Below are 17,804 nucleotides of genomic sequence, written 5' to 3' on the forward strand. Positions count from 1 at the left end.
GAGCCTTGGGGACACTCTGCACATACTCGATTTGGTGTATATTGCTAGAGAGTTTTTTTTTTTTCTTGGGAGAATGTATGTGATCAGCACAGGGCCAATCAGTGCTGTCCAGACAGAGGTCAGGTCTCCTTTCTAAATTGTTCTTAGTATGTATGAATGAGAGTTATAGAATCCGTTTATAGACCAGACCAGCCAATATATCAAATTTGTGTTGTTCCTCTAAAAACTGAAGAAAAGTGAATATTAGACTGTTCAAAAAAAATAGCAGTGTTTGTATTCTTCTTTAAAACTCAAACATTCACTATATAAACTGAAAAATGTTTAAAGATTTTGCTTTCCTTTGAATCACTTAATGAATATTTAGTTGTATAAGCACTGTTTCTGAGAACTCCTGTACATCTGTGTTGCATGGAGTCAACCAACTTCTAGCACCTGTGAACACCTGCTTCACATAGGTGTCTACTAATTGTAACAGTACTCACAGGTAACTTTAGACCTTCTTTGATCTTCCTGGAGCTGATTGTTGGCTGAGTCCTTGCCATTTTGGCTATTCTTCTATCCATTCGAATGGTAGTTTTTCACTTTCTTCCACGTCTTTCAGGTTTTGGTTGCCATTTTAAAGCATTTGCGATCATTTTAGCTGAGCAGCCTATCATTTTCTGCACTTCTTTATATGTTTTCCCCTTTCCAATCAACTTTTTAATCAAGGTACGCTGTTCTTCTGAACAATGTCTGGATCGACCCATTTTCCTCAGAATTTCAGAGAGAAACACACTGTAACCAGCATGTACAACATTTGCTACATTCCTTCCTTAAATAAGGGCAATAATTGGCACCTGTTTTCCAAAGAATGAATGACCTCACTAATAGAACTCCACACTGCTATTATTTTGAACATGCCCCTTTCAATTAGTGATTCAATTACACAGAATCAGCAGTATGCATGTCATGACTGTTGGGTCTGTTGGATTTCTATTACTCTACTACACCTGCTAGTAAATTATTTGCCATGTAGAAATATAATTTCTACCAAAAACAGTGACTGATCAGGTTAGTGATGTCTGACTGCTATTATTTTTGAACACAACTGTACATTTGATTGCTATTCAGTTGATCACATTATGAAGTTGCCTGGTGGATATAGACAAATGATGGATGACCAGGGGCATACTGACAACTCATGGGGCCCGGGCAATAAGGGATCATGGGACCCCTGTGTCCGTGCCCAAACTCAAAAAAGCCTATGAAAAAGGTACTAGGGGCATCTCATGGGGCCCCCTACTGACCCCAGGCAGTCCCGAGTTTCCACATGGTCAGTCCGCCCCTGTGGATGACTTATGATTATATCTTCCAACTATCAATTGAATTCCACTATTCCTTATATAATATGTCAACTATAGATCAATTATTTATTTTTGGGGATATTGATTGGAAAAGAAATCCATCATTTATCGAAATGTGCATGACCACCTTAAAAATATATAGGAGACAGGCACACCCAATGAGAAGCAGAGAAGAAGAGTACATACTCTTCATGAGGAGGGATGATGGGGTGTAGTACATGGACAGGTGTGAAGAGGCAGATCAGAGATGAGTATGCACATGAGGAGGGATGATGGGGGTGTAGTACACGGACAGGTGTGAAGAGGCAGATCAGAGATGAGTACATACTCTACATGAGGAGGGATGATGGGGGTGTAGTACATGGACAGGTGTTAACAGGCAGATCAGAGATGAGTACATATTCTACATGAGGAGGGATGATGGGGGTGTAGTACATGGATAGGTATGAAGAGGCAGATCAGAGATGAGAATATACATGAAGAGGGATGATGGGGGTGTAGTACACGGACAGGTATGAAGAGGCAGATCAGAGATGAGTACATACTCTATATGAGGAGGGATGATGGGGGTGTAGTACTTGGACAGGTGTGAAGAGGCAGATCAGAGATTAGAATATTAATGAGGAGGGATGATGGGGGTGTAGTACATGGACAGGTATGATGAGGCAGATCAGAAATGAGTATACACATGAGGAGCGATGATTGGGGTGTAGTACATGGACAGGTGTGAAGAGGCAGATCAGAGATGATTATACACATCAAGAGGGATGCTGGGGGTGTAGTACATGGACAGGTGTGAAGAGGCAGATCAGAGATGAGTACATACTCTACATGAGGAGGGATGATGGGGGCGTAGTACATGGACATGTGTGAAGAGGCAGGTCAGAGATGAGTATATACATGAGGAGGGACGATGGGGGTGTAGTACATGGACAGGTGTGAAGAGGAAGATCAGAGATGAGTATACACATGAGGAGCCATGATTGGGGTGTAGTACATGGACAGGTGTGAAGAGGCAGATCAGAGATGATTATACACATCAAGAGGGATGCTGGGGGTGTAGTACATGGACAGGTGTGAAGAGGCAGATCAGAGATGAGTACATACTCTACATGAGGAGGGACGATGGGGGTGTAGTACATGGACAGGTGTGAAGAGGAAGATCAGAGATGAGTATACACATGAGGAGCGATGATTGGGGTGTAGTACATGGACAGGTGTGAAGAGGCAGATCAGAGATGATTATACACATCAAGAGGGATGCTGGGGGTGTAGTACTTGGACAGGTGTGAAGAGGCAGATCAGAGATTAGAATATTAATGAGGAGGGATGATGGGGGTGTAGTACATGGACAGGTATGACGAGGCAGATCAGAAATGAGTATACACATGAGGAGCGATGATTGGGGTGTAGTACATGGACAGGTGTGCAGAGGCAGATCAGAGATGATTATACACATCAAGAGGGATGCTGAGGGTGTAGTACATGGACAGGTGTGAAGAGGCAGATCAGAGATGAGTACATACTCTACATGAGGAGGGATGATGGGGGCGTAGTACATGGACATGTGTGAAGAGGCAGGTCAGAGATGAGTATACACATGAGGAGTGATGATGGGGTTGTAGTGCACGGACAGGTGTGAAGAGGAAGATCAGAGATGTGTACATGCTCTACATGAGGAGGGATGATGGGGGTGTAGTACATGGACAGGTATGAAGAGGCAGATCAGAGATTAGAATATTAATGAGGAGGGATGATGGGGGTGTAGTACATGGACAGGTGTGAACAGGCAGGTCAGAGATGAGTATACACATGAAGAGGGATGATGGGGGTGTAGTACATGGACAGGTGTGAAGAGGCAGATCAGAGATTAGAATATTAATGAAGAGGGATGATGGGGGTGTAGTACACGGACAGGTGTGAAGAGGCAGATCAGAGATGAGTACATACTCTACATGAGGAGGGATGATGAGGGTGTAGTACATGGATAGGTATGAAGTGGCAGATCAGAGATGAGAATATACATGGAGAGGGATGATGGGGCTGCAGTACGTGGACAGGTATGACGAGGCAGATCAGAAATGAGTATACACATAAGGAGCAATGATTGGGGTGTAGTACATGAACAGGTGTGAAGAGGCAGATCAGAGATGAGTACATACTCTACATGAGGAGGGATGATGGGGTGTAGTACATGGATAGGTATGAAGTGGCAGATCAGAGATGAAAATATACATGAAGAGGGATGATGGTGGCGTAGTACATGGAAATGTATGAAGAGTCAGGTCAGAGGTGAGTATATACATGAGGAGGGACGATGGGGGTGTAGTACATGGACAGGTGTGAAGAGGCAGATCAGAGATGAGTATACACATGAGGAGCGATGATGGGAGTGTAGTGCACGGACAGGTGTGAAGAGGCAGATCAGAGATGAGTACATACTCTACATGAGGAGGGATGATGGGGGTGTAGTACATGGACAGGTATGAAGTGGCAGATCAGAGATGAGTACATATTCTACATGAGGAGGGATGATGGGGGTGTAGTACATGGACAGGTATGAAGTGGCAGATCAGAGATGAGTACATACTCTACATGAGGAGGGATGATGGGGGTGTAGTACATGGATAGGTATGAAGAAGCAGATCAGAGATGAGAATATACATGAGGGATGATGGGGGTGCAGTAGGTGGACAGGTGTGAAGAGGCAGATCAAAGATGAGTATCTACATGAGGAGCGATGATGGGGGTGTAGTACATGGACAGGTGTGAAGTGGCAGATCGGAGATGAGTATACACATCAAGAGGGATGATGGGGGTGCAGTACATGGACAGGTGTGAAGAGGCAGATCAAAGATGGGTGCATACTCTACATTAGGAGGGATGATGGGGGTGTAGTATATGGACAGGTATGAAGAGGCAGATCAGAGATGAGTACATACATGAGGAGCGATGATGGGGGTGTAGTACATGGACAGGTATGAAGAGGCAGATCAGAGATGAGTACATACATGAGGAGCGATGATGGGGGTGTAGTACATGGACAGGTATGAAGAGGCAGATCAGAGATGAGTACACACACACACGAGGAGGGATGATGGGAGTTGTAATACATGGACAGGTGTGAAGAGGCAGATCAGGGATGAGTACATATATGAGGAGGGATGATGGGGGTTGTAGTACACGGACAGGTGTGAAGAGGCTTTAGGTAGCACGTGGAGGGAGGAGCCAATCATCATCCAGAGAGGAGGGCCCCTCCCCCCAGGCAGACAGCACAGCGCTTCCTATGGGCACACAGCAGAAGGCAGGGGAGGACAGCGCCGGGACTGTCAGCGAAGCGGAGATCAGAGCGGACCGGTGATGGATGGGATGCAGCGATGATCGGGCTGAGTGCCGGCTGGTGACCGGCCGGTGAATGCTTGGGACCGGTACCCATGTGTCATCTACCCGGGAACACAGGTCAGTCCCCCCGGTGTGTGTACCATTGTATGATGGTGTACATCAGTGACATGACATCATAGCCCAGCCGAGGTCCGGCCATGCGGTGTGTGTTATCCGTATGGCTCCTCATCACTTCCCAGCAGTATTGTTTATACAATGACATTCCCTGTATACACTATATACTGTCTACGTTGTGTTCTTACCATTCTTACCACATCCCAGGGACGACACTTTGTCTGCAATCAGGGATTTGTAGAAAAACAAGAACATTTCTGTGTATCCTCCAGCCTGCACCAACACCAAGTATTATTATTATTATTATTATTATATGTCACATCATATGGTGTAGAATGACACTGACAAGATGTATTTATTCTATTAACCATTTCCTGAATTCCTAGATCATTCACCAGGTATAGAAAACAGAGCATGATAGACTGGGGGGCATAGAAGGATAGATAGATAGATAGATAGATAGATAGATAGATAGATAGATAGATAGATAGATAAGATGATACAAAGATAAATAGATAGATACAATGAAATAAATATGCATAGATAGAAAGATGGATATATAGAAAAATGTATGAATAGATAGATAGATAGATAGATAGATAGATAGAAATAAATATGCATAGATAGAAAGACTGATAGGAAAATTGATGAATACATAGAGATAGATAGATAGATAGATAGATAGATAGATAGATAGATAGATGGTTATTTAATAGCTATAGTATATTTGGCCTCTGATTGATGATCCCCTGCATGTAAACCATCATGTATAATGTATACTTATTGCCTATTTAGGTCATGGGTTTGGAGGGGACCCAGCAGCATAGATGTACACTACCAGTATATCATTCATTTATTGTACCTGATATGGAGTGTATAGTGTGGGAATGGAAGCAGTTAGTGCTATGTGTAATGTATTTTTATTGTATATGATTAATATGTATATTATATAAGTGACTGACTGTAAATAGACATTCCAGCATGTTTTATCTTTGGCACAGTCTATAGATATTCGGTGGGAGGAGGATTATCTTTCCATGCACACTCTTCTTTCCTATATATGTGTGCCAGTTGTTGTTGTTGATGTGCTGATTATAGTTTATGTTTGGGTTGATAGAATATGTTTAGGGAAATGACTGATATAATCATTATTGATCTCTACCTGAATAATAAATCTGTTTTTATCATTTAATCCATATGTTGTTTGGAGTAGATGGGTAGAGGCTGTGGTTGTTCTATGCACACAGTATAGTAGACAGAGCCAGTTAGGCAGTCTGTTGAGCCACTGCTGGGGGGGATATTTAAAGTCCTCACTTCTTTGTCGGTGAATGATGTCATTGTCATCTTATAAAGCCTGGGTGCAGCTCCGGTGTAATGGATGGGACCGGCAGCACTGTGTGCAGTCAGTGGGTAGTACTGGATGCTGCTGGGACTGTCTGGGTTGTATGATGGAGAAGAGAGCCGGTGCTGCAGATGGTAAACACACTGCTGTGTATGAATGGAAATCACAGTATTAGTGGGAGGCAGCTGGTGCTCAGCATGCTGTGTGCTTTACTCCACACTTTCCCTTCACACACGCTGCCTGTGGATCTGAACATTGCTGCTGCCAACATACATATAAAATGTGTTCACTATTACTGTCTGTATTATGCTTGATCAAGGCAGTGTCATAGGGGAAACTATAGGAAGGTGTTATGGCAGCACAGCGCAGGGAGCAGCATAGGCAAACCAAATCACAATGTGCAAATGAATGTAACCCCTAGTATCCGATCATCATTTATTGGTCTGACAGTTCCAAAATCAGTTCTAATAGGATGCTATGTTACTGCCGTCTGCATGTCTTCTTTGCTTTTTGCTGCCTAGTCAAATAGCCTAGAAAAAAATATTGTTTACTATTTTGCTCACCAAGTCCTCTTTGGAATGGTTTAAAAAATATAGTTTTGACTTTTATTGTCTGGAAACATTCAAAGTGAAAAGGAGTATTGAGGTTAAATCCAATTTCTAGGTGTACGTTTAACCATACTTAATATGCGACTCCCAATGGTTTTGGGATATGGCTGTATCAACTCTGTTCTCATAAACCAATAAAATATTGAAACAGTAAAAATATGGTTTAGCTGGATGGAGTTGAGGATCTGTGCATTTAGGGATATATAATCCAACATATAAAGCCAATATATATATAACCAATTATCTAAGCCAAAATAAGCACATGTAAAATGTTTACACAGAATCCATACAATCCATAATTATCATCCTATGAATCAGTATTCCGTATCCCTCTGTGTACCACTGTGTGTGGTGTGTCCTGAGTTATATTTCATACCACACAACAGTATCTGAATATTGAGACTTACACATAGAGACGGGGGATCTTTTCAGGCAAAAGATGTTGACCAGAAAGATTTAAAAAAAATGTCCTTTTTGAAAATGTAAGCATAAATTATGTAATTGTTTCTGGAAAAGCAAAGAGCATGCTTCTTATTGAGAACCTACAAGCCAGACCCTTTTATTCTAATACAAGTAAGGTGGCTATAGAAAAGTATAATAAGGGCAAGGTTTGTTTCATTATGATTGGTGATAAATAACTAGTTTTTGCCATTGCTGCTTTCTTTGGATGTTGTACATTGGGCATGTATGGAACTGACTGTAAAAGAAAACGTGTGTGTATATATATATATATATATACAATTTATATATATATAACAGTTGGGAGGGAGTAAGTGAAACCTTGGATGATATTCTTGGCCAGCTCAGACTTCTTGTCCAATTGGCATAAGCAGTAATACATTTGGTCATGACTTGGTGATTCCAGTGCTATCAGACAGTCCAGGTATGTTTTGAACATCATAGGCAGACACTGTTTATGCCTTTCCATTGGTGTCTCACTGTGGTACTGTAACTGAAAGATATCTGTAAGGTTCGACAATAGCTGCTGTTGTTGCTGTTAGTGCTACTGGCAGACATTGGGAAAACACGCTGCAGTGGAATGTCCTTGCTTAGTATTACTGTCACTGGCATGTTTCATTGTAGAGGGTGATTAAATTTTATTTTAAACAACAGGCTGCTTGCAAAACATAACATCAATGCCATGTACCATTTTTTATATGACCCTTTGTGTTAAAATTGGGTAACAAATAACAGAGACACTTTAAGGCTCATTGCATGGCCAACACTTTAAGAGAGATTTTGTTCTTTTGTCATTGTGACCTGAAAGTCATGTGCATGAAAAAGTAGACTGCTTATGTCTATGTGCAACCTTGTTGGAAAAAAAAGACTGTCGGTACTGTGTATTGAGGCCAGTCACTGTCTGGATGTTAACATAGAGGGTTATATACTAAAACTGCACGGTCCAAAATCTGGTGCAGCGCTGCATAGAAACCAGTCGGCTTCCAGGTTTTATTGCCAAAGCTTAATAGAAAAAGCTGAAGTTAGAAGCTGATTGGCTACCATGCACAGCTGCACCACATTCTGAGTGCTCCAGTTTGAGTAAATCTCCCACATAGGGTTGTTATGTGGTCATTAACAGACCCCAAGCTGTGCCTATATAACACCTGCTTGTCTGTGTAGAGTCTGATCACAATTCTTTGTCTATGTATAGCACACTGAGTGGGAAGTAAGGATTCCTGACAGTGAGCAGTGAACACTGAAAATGATTAAATGTAATATCTTTAATGAATGATGATAATAACTTCATGGCACTGAGTGGGAAGACTGCAGCCTCCAATGCTCTGATCAGCAATGAAAGGAAGTATGCAGTACCAGTGTGTTCAAATAATGGCAACAGCTGTGCTCCTGCAATGCGATGGAGTTGCATCTGATAGCATAACCCCTCTTGACATATTGCCCTCTTGATGGGAAAGGGTGTATAGGTACAGCAAGGATGGGAAGGCTTGGAAATCAGTATGCAAAAGCCCATCTGAGGTCACTGCAAACCAAAAATTAAGTAACATTTTTGATGTACTTCTCTAAAGGTTCACTGATTTCCACTGATTGGCACAACCTGTGTTTAAATTCTGCCACAACGACAAGTTGACATGTATATTTTTACATCTCTGTTGTACATTTCTATAAACCAGCCATTCTCAACTAGGGTTCCTCCAGAGGTTGCTAGGGCTGTGGCTGGCCTCCCATCTGATGGTGCCTCCATAGTTCCAGGTCCAACACCAGTTGGCAGAGCCAGTGACACCAATGTGCTTTAGAGCTGTGTGTAAGGATGGTCCTCTGAGAGCCACTGTAAGGGGCATTCTTCCCACTGACCACCAATGTAAGGGGCATTATTTCCACACCCCCCTTCCTGCCCTTAATGAATTAAGTTTAGCATAGGTCCTTATCAATTATCTTGATGGTTCCTTTGGGATAAAAAGGTTGTGAAAGGCTGCTAAACGCAGGGGTGGTCGATTTCATTGTTAGGTTACATACTGTATGGTGCCTGGTATTTCAGCACCATGGACAGAGCACTGCATTCATGTGCTCATAGTCCTAGTTCAGACTGGGCTAAAGCAGCTGTACACTAATCTAATCTGTAAATCAGTTTACTAAGCAATGCACCATTGCATAGTAAGCAGTTACTGTGTTATGTAATATGGGTTGTCAGTTTTCGTAGGTAAACCATATGGCAAAATATATTATACAGTGCACTGATAGTAGTCTCTATTTGTATTCTGTGCTGAGTTAGTTTCCCATGATTTTGAAAGCAGAACCATGATGTATTGATGAATGGACATATAACCTAGTGCTGTTCTTAATACCATTTGACTCTAAAAGGCCCACTCATGCAATTTATTTACCCTGTGATTAAAAAAGACATTCAAAGTAACCTGTCAGAATAGAAATATGTCAGTTGTCATGGCTGACACATACTCTGGGGCTCAGCCTTTTCATCTTAGTAAATCACTCATCCGCTACAAGCATGTAGCTGCTGAAATGTTGTGACACTTCACTTGGATAATTGTATCAGATCAGTGAGTCACTAACTAGTAGATCAGTGAGTCACTAACTAGTAGATCAGTGAGTCACTAACTAGTAAAGCAAAGAAAAAACCTTTCTCCTGTAGGCAGTTCTCAAATTTATGTTCTGATGGATTACCATTCAGCAGTGTGGACAACATTTCTGCCACAATTGGCCATCTACGTATGAAAATGTAATTACGCATTTCTGACAAATATGTAATTTTAGGGCACAGCCTGGAAATACAAAAATTCAAAAATGCCATTGATTACTCCTTTTCATCCTTTTGCTTTTGAATGATTTTGTAGAATGTATCATTAGGATCATCCAACAATTTGGAATGATTTCAGGTACTATATTTCATAAGCTTTACTTAAAGTGGAACTTTACAGCATCTGAGCACCACAAACCAAAAATGCTGTTTAATTCATTTTTATTATACAATGCAAACTCACCCTTTCCTACATGTACTTTGTTTTCCTAAGAAATCAGTTTGAAAATCAGCTCTTAGCTTTTCCGGCCGTGGCCATCTTGAGTAAGGTCAGAAGATTTGTGTTTCATTTACTTCCTGGAATCCATCTGCCCTTAGCTCAGGCATGCAGGCAGGAGGGTATGCCTGGCTAAGAAAACCCCTCCCCCCGAAGACTACTGGGATGTATGACATCATTTACCTAGGTCTGCAAACCAGGAAGTAACTGAAGAAATATTTAAAAAAAATTCAAACAAATATATTAGATATACTTTCTATCTATTTACTAATGCTAACAGCATAAGGATTAAAAATGGTTAGTGTTGACTGAGAGAGTGAAGTTCCACTTTAAAGCAAATATATCCTTCACCAAAAAAACAAAACTGTAATATATTGTTAGATGTGGTGGCTGCATTCGTTTTCATTTATTCGACTTTTCTCCTTGCTTTCCTTACTACTTTTCTCCTTGCTGTCCTTATTTAGACTTTAAAAACCTTCCCCTCTCCTCATCATCATTACATGGGGAGGCAGCATCCTACAGTTCACAGAAGGTAGCTGGTAAAGCCAACAACATTGTCTGAGATTTCAGTTCTTTGCACAGGAAGTTACAGGGACTGTATAATGTATATGTTTCTGTACTTGCAAACAATATTCTTATTCTGAAAAAGAAAAATTAATGCAGCCACAACATCTAAGAACTGATACACTGAAATATATAGCATTTTTGTTCTTGGTTTTAGATTTCTTTCAGAAATACACAATGCAACGCACAAAAATGTGCTAATTGCAGTATTCTATCACTACCAATCCAATTTTACCTTTTGTCTATTTAAAGCATTAGTAGAATGAAAGATTACTGCTAATTGTCTGCTATGGCTACTATATTTTTTTTACATGTGTTGAAATATGGCTACAACACTTTGCCCATTGTTCCTGTCCTTATTGTCTATGCCTCCATGCATGACTAGTTCCCAGGCAGCTTTACAGTATGAAATTTGTCAGGCAGGTACCATTATTGGATTTTTTGGTTAATTACCTTGCACATAGCTCTGTTCACACTGCCGCGACTTGGGATCCAACTTGTAAGACCCCAAATCGTATGACATGTGAAATCCCATGTTAGTCAATGAGAGCTGTCTTAATTAGCACTACTGAAGTTACTCCCACTTTAGAAAAGGTTCTTGTACTACTTCAAGGTGACTTCAATCCGACTTGTGCCCATAGACTTTGATGGAGTCACCTTCAAGTCGGATGCTCATCTATATTGATGTGATTTAGATCCGACATTACAGGAAGATTACCCAGGCAAAAAATGCATGGCATGAAAGTCACACATCAAAGTTGTACTCGAATTGTCAGCAAATTGCCAGAAAGTCACCTGGCAAAGTCGCATTGTAAGTCTCGCAACATTCAGGTCGCAGTAGTGTGAACGTGAACGGAGCCTAAGAACCAGTTTATAAAACTGTCTGAAGAACTCCATACAGGACAACTGATGTAATTGACTCAGTCCACCATCCGGTGTATAACACAGAAGGAGGCTGATCAGAGATGGGGCTAAACCTCTAGTACATATAACAGTGTTAATGCAGTAGTTTATATTTTTTCTGAATATATCTCTAAACAGAATTATTATTATACAGGATTTATATAGTGCCAACAGTTTGCTCAGCGCTTTACAATATAAAGGTAGACAATGCAGCAATTATAGCACCATCAGCAGCACTTTTATGAAAAATTCTGAAAACAAAGAAAACACCTCTTTAAAACTTCATGCATAGTAGTTGCACCTACATTCAGCATGCCTGAGGCTCTAAAAATACAACCAAACCTACAATGATATGCAAAACAACCAATCAGAATCCACCTTGCAATGGTCTGGCTTAATACCTAACTGCAGGTTTCATATAACTCTAAATAGTTATTTTGGACCAAGCTGGTCCAAGCAAATTATTTCTATTTCAATATTTTTATTGAAAAACTGTAGAAAGTAGTATACAGAAAAATAGGAAACATAGCCCACCTACATGGTGAGTTGTGGCGATCAAACAGATTCATGGAATATATAGGCACATAGGAATACAGCAACCAATGATGTTGTAAACAAGAGAACACAGCCCCAGTAGGGTAGCACATATTCCATCGGTCAGTAAACATGGGCAGTTTCAAATAGCCATCTGACAAAAATAGGGAGACAGAAAAAATTAAACAGAAGAGTCGAAGAAGAGGATAAAGAATATAACAGGGAAAAAAAGAGAAGAAAGAAAGAAGGAGGAAGGAAAGCAAGCAAATTATTTTAAGCTATAATAAACCTTGAGTTAGACTTTAAAAAAATCCTGATAGGCCAGTCTATCATATTTTGCATTTTGAACATTTTCCTTGCTCTACAGATACAGTGATGATATATATGCAGTAACATTACGCTTGCAGGGTCTTTTCTTTTGAAACCATTTATATACATCTGGAGGTGAGCAACAGATTGGGGTAAATTTACTAAAGGAAAATAGACTGTGCACTTTGCAAGTGCAGTTGCACTCTTTTGTCTCAGAAAATGTCATTGTGGTAAAGCTTCACTTTGTAAAACATACCTATTGAGGGGCAGGAATAAAAAAAAAAACATTTTTTGCTTGCACATGATTGGATGATCTAAATAAGAGGAGCTTTGCCGCATTTACTAAGCTCTGGTGAAAATGAGTGCAACTGCACTTGCAAAAAGCTTTTAGTAAATCAACCCCATCATTTGATAAATAAGTAAATTTATTCCAGTGAAAAATCAAAAGAAAGACTATATAGAGAGTCAATGTATTTCAGGGGCTGAAACCTTGCCCAACCCCTTCATCAGGGGTTGAGATATAGGGAACAATATATATGGAATTGGTGGAAAATATATTGAGTACTGCTTCAATTGGTGCAATATTTGCCAGCTGCTGGTTGTAGTAGGTCAAGGTAAAGTAAGGTACTCATAATCTGCAGGTCAACTGCTTGCAAGAGTCATTAAACTTTCTTGTACCTCCTAGCAAACATAATGTTCCTTGTCATAGCTTGCCAATAGAGCATGGAAAGGAATATGCTGATTGGTGTGTATCAGGAGCACAGACAGTTCTTCTTTTGGATACTTTTGATCACTTGGACCTCGGCTTTGTGTCCTGACGCTGACCCCTCAGTTTACTTACACAGTGAAAGGTTTGAAGTAAGTGTAATTGCACTAATAAAGCATTAGTGTTATAAGAATTACAGGGATTAGTTTTATGAAGCATATATTACTCCCCAGTAGCTGCAGTCATAAGTCTCCGCCAGTCTTTGTGAGGTTAGCATTTTTTATGAAATCCTCAAGATTGCATTATACACTTAGAGGAGATTACTAGTAAGATTTGAGGCTTTCAGACTGATAAATGTAAATTAGTTAATGGAATTCAAGCATAGTATAAAGCATGTTGCAATAGTGTACTGTATAATATGATTACGGTGTTCAAGTAACAATTGTACTGTGATACTCTGCTATAATTGTATTATTGGAAGATTACACATAAGCAACATAATCACTTCCAAGACGACAACTGGAACAACAATGTTTCAGTGACCTGCCTCGAAATATCCAGTTCAGTAGGAGAGATGTGTATATTTATTACATTTAAAAATCATTTACTGAGATTTGGTTATAACATATCATAATCCTAGCACTATTATAATGTAATTATTTGTTATCTTGATGCTTTAGCCCAGATGAGAAAGTGATGAAAAAATATCTGTTTGTTGCAATGGAAATATGGAATACAGTTGTGCTCAAAAGTCTGCATAACTTGGCAGAAATCATGACATTTTGGCATTGATATTGAAAATATAACTGATCATACAAAGCCATTTATTATCACGTAGTTGTTTGGCTCCTTTTTAAATCAATAATGATAACAGAAATAACCCAAATAGCCCTGATCAAAAGTTTATGAAATGTTTGGTCTTGGTACAGACAAACAAAGTGACACACACAGATTAAAATGGCAATTAAAGATTAATTTCCCGCATCTGTGGTTTTTAAATTGCAATTAGTTTCTGTGTATAAATTGTCAATACGTTTGTTAGCTCTCACGTGGATGCATCGAGCAGGTTAGATACTGAGACACGGTGAGCAAAAAAGAACGGTCAAAAGACCTGCGTAACCAGGTAATGGAATTTAATAAAGATGGAAAAGAATATATAAAGAAATCCAAAGCCTTGAATATGCCAGTCAACCACTTATAAAGAAGTGGAATGTTCAGGGATCTCTTGATACCAAGCCAAGGTCAGGTAGACCAAGAAAGACTGCAGCCACAATTGCTAGAAGAGTTGTTCAGGATATAAAGAAAAAACCCACAGGTAACCTCAGGAAAAGTACAGGCTTCTCTGGTAAAAGACAGTGTGGTTGTTTTTAAGGAGCACAATAAATATGAGCTGCATGGTCACTTTGCCAAAAAGAAGCCTTTGCTGTGCCAATGTCACAAAAAAGCCCAGTTACATAATGCCAGACAACACCTTGACATGTCTCACTGGCCTTTTTTGTGTTGCACTAAAAGGCTTCTTTTTGGCAACTCAACCATGCAGCTCATTTTTGTTCAAATATCAGCGTATTGTGCTTTTTTCCAGAGCTTTTAATATTCTTTTCCCTCTTTATAAAATTCCATTACCTTATTATGCAGGTATTTTGACATTTCATTTCTGCTCCCCATGGTTCAGTATCTAGCCTGGTCAGTGCATTAACATGAGAGCTAACAAAGTCATTGACTATTTTTACACAGACAATATTTGCAATTTAAAAAGCCACAGATGATGGAAATTAACGTTTAATTGCCATTTTAACCTGTGTGTGTCACCTTGTGTGTCTGTACCAAGGCCAAACATTCCAGGGTATGTAAACTTTTGATCCTGGCCATTTGAGTGATTTCTGTTATCATTATGATTTAAAAGGAGCCAAACAACTATGTGATAATAAATAGCTTCATATGATCAGTATCCTTTGGCATGGTTAGTCACATTTTAATATAAATGCCAACATTTCATGATTTCTGCCAGGGTATGCAAACATTTGAGCATAACTGTACAAAGTATGTATGAGATGTATTTAATCATTCCTGTTGTAATGAATTGGCTTAGAAAATGTATGTATTGTAAGACTGGCCATACATTATACAATTTTCTTGTACCATTTCCTTTAGATTTACCAAAACCATACAATATGAGGTCGAACCTAACCAATTTCAATTTGTATGCAATCAGGCAAGCCCTTGTACTACATAGCTGAAGGTAAATCTAAAGGAAATGGAACAAGAAAATTGTATAATGTATGGCCAGCTTAAGTCCTTATATTTATCATTAAAGATAATAATCCTGTGCTTATTCTTATTTTTCATAGGTTCATCGCTAAGAATTTAGCAGATATTTCTAAATTGAATTCCATATCTTGCCACATGAATTATAATGGCATGCCTACATGACACCCGCACCCCTTCTCCATCCTTTGCCAGCCTACTGATAGATGGACCAATCCGGAGGTTGGACACCGATACACCCCCTGGATGCACCCCAGAGCAAGAACTAACCCCCACACAATGTGTATTGCGTGATATGGTGCGGACAGAGGTCACTCTTCCCCATGAGGATTCATCCTCTCCTCTTACACACAGTGTTCCTCAAGATCCACAAGAACCCGAGGACAGAGGTGGTGGAGGAGCAGCAGCAGGCCTGGGAGATGACAGGCCATGTCGAGCTCTTGGGGAGGGACGCATGCAGTGTCAGGCTGGAGTTGGGTTCTTGGGTGGACTTTTTGGTTGTTTAAAGCCAGTTTGGGCAATGATTGGAAAAACCTATTCTACAGAACACAAGCAGGAAGAAGGTAAGTGTAGAAATGGAAATGTGGAGTGGACATTCGGTATTAAACCACAAGTGTATTTTGCCTAAAGAAATCGTGCAATAAAGGCCGATAGACAAAATACAATATAGGGATTCTAACTGTCTATCTTCTGTATGTCTCCTAATGGACTAGTTGCCTAAGAAGGGCATGAATGTGGTTACCCATGCAACCTGAACAAAATACAAGCTCTTCTCTGAAATTGGTCTCCTAGGACCTATTGTGTGACAAGTAAAATAAGCATTTGTGGTTTTTTCCTTGCACACTTTTTTGTAGACATAATTTTTCTGTTTTCTGCTTCCGTATACATGTAGGATATTTATATGTGGAGAAGCCAGTGTAGTCTGATCAGTTTTTCTAGTTTTTAAAAGTTTTGAGAAAGTCAGTAAAATAGTATCTTATACTGCTGTGACCCATAATAAAGAGATGTAACATTTCACTACATTCTGTTGATGTTCTCTAAGTTGCTTCGTTGTAGGTCACATATATTCTTTCCCACTAATACTAAATAGGGATCACAGTGACAGACCAGCTTAGCAGAAAGCAAGGCACTCCAGTCTCTAATGATTGCAATATCAGGCTTATTAGGGACACACTTGGGGCCCAGTGACTGGAGTAAGAACTTTATGGGTTTCTTCTTCTTTTTCTTAGGAGGGCAACATCTTGCGTTTATGATAGCTTATCTACTGGTGGACATAAAGAACAGAAATCTCCAGAATCCATTCACTCTTCTTTCTCAGCTATGTAAGAGAACACTTTATATCACTTTATATGTGTTTCATACTCAGGGGTTTATTTTCTAAAGCTGGAGAGTGCAAAATCAGGCTCACTTCTGCATAAAAACCAATCAGCTTCTAACTTCAGCTTGTTCAGTTAAGCTTTGACAATAAAACATGGAAGCTGATTGGTTTCTATGCAGAAGTGAGCATGGTTTTGCACTCTCCAGCTTTAGTAAATAAACCCTCCGAGTATGCAACACATATAAAGTGTTCTCTTACATAAATGTGCAGGAATCCTTTTTGTGTCAGGCCATTTCTCTTACTGTACATTGTTGTGGATGGTGCAAACAGCTGCACAGTACTGAATCTACCATAAGCAGATTATATACACCATTGGCCATTTGTTGTGCTGCCTTGTTTTTGCTGTCTGACATTTTCTGTGTCATAATTGCCATTAAATCTTAAACCCCCGTTTCCGTGCCCTCCAATCCATGATCAGCTGCTATTCTTCCTTCCTCCCCCAAAACATGATCATCTCCTCTCTGCTAACCCCCTGCCATGATCAGCTTTTACTTTCCCTTTCCTGGGAACAATCAGTTCCTGCTCTGCCTTCATCCCCATCTGTGTCACAAACATCATCTTTTTTGTTTTCTTCCCCCACCACTGCAAACAGCTTCTGCTGCACTTTACTTCCTTGCCTTGACTATATTCACAAACTATTGTATCCCATTCTGAGCTTCCACTCTGTCTACCCCCCTGGTGGTTCTGTGCCTTCCCTCCTAGTATTCCTATGCCTAGCCTCCTAGTAGTCAACATGCAGCTGCTGCTCTTCCTCTTTCTTTCTCAACCATGACCAACTTCTGCTGTGCCTTCTAAATCACTGGCCCATGATGTCTCTTACACTGTGTGCCTCGAAGCTGGTCTATGACCAGCTTCTGTTTCTCCAACTATCAGTAAAAATTATCTCCTGCTGTCCCTTCTGTCTCCCC

General features: G+C 40.1%; 1 protein-coding gene across 2 annotated transcripts in view; it reads left to right on the plus strand.

The window, feature by feature from the left end:
• MAP3K12 (mitogen-activated protein kinase kinase kinase 12) overlaps positions 1-17,804 on the plus strand; it is a 169,623-nt gene that overhangs the window by 83,703 nt on the left and 68,116 nt on the right. Inside the window, exons 1-2 of one of the 2 annotated variants that reach the window (XM_089691440.1) lie at positions 4,659-4,802; positions 15,602-16,081. In XM_089691440.1, the coding sequence (XP_089547566.1) occupies positions 15,667-16,081 (415 nt within the window). In that variant the 5' untranslated portion in view covers positions 4,659-4,802; positions 15,602-15,666. Of the gene's footprint in view, positions 1-4,658; positions 4,803-15,601; positions 16,082-17,804 lie in introns of those variants that run through there. The other variant, XM_089691439.1, reaches the window with a different exon arrangement.

This window comes from Staurois parvus, unplaced genomic scaffold (genome assembly GCF_062004578.1).
Source record: "Staurois parvus isolate SC_StPar_1 unplaced genomic scaffold, SC_StPar_1.0 ptg000562l, whole genome shotgun sequence".
Classification (NCBI taxonomy): domain Eukaryota; kingdom Metazoa; phylum Chordata; class Amphibia; order Anura; family Ranidae; genus Staurois; species Staurois parvus.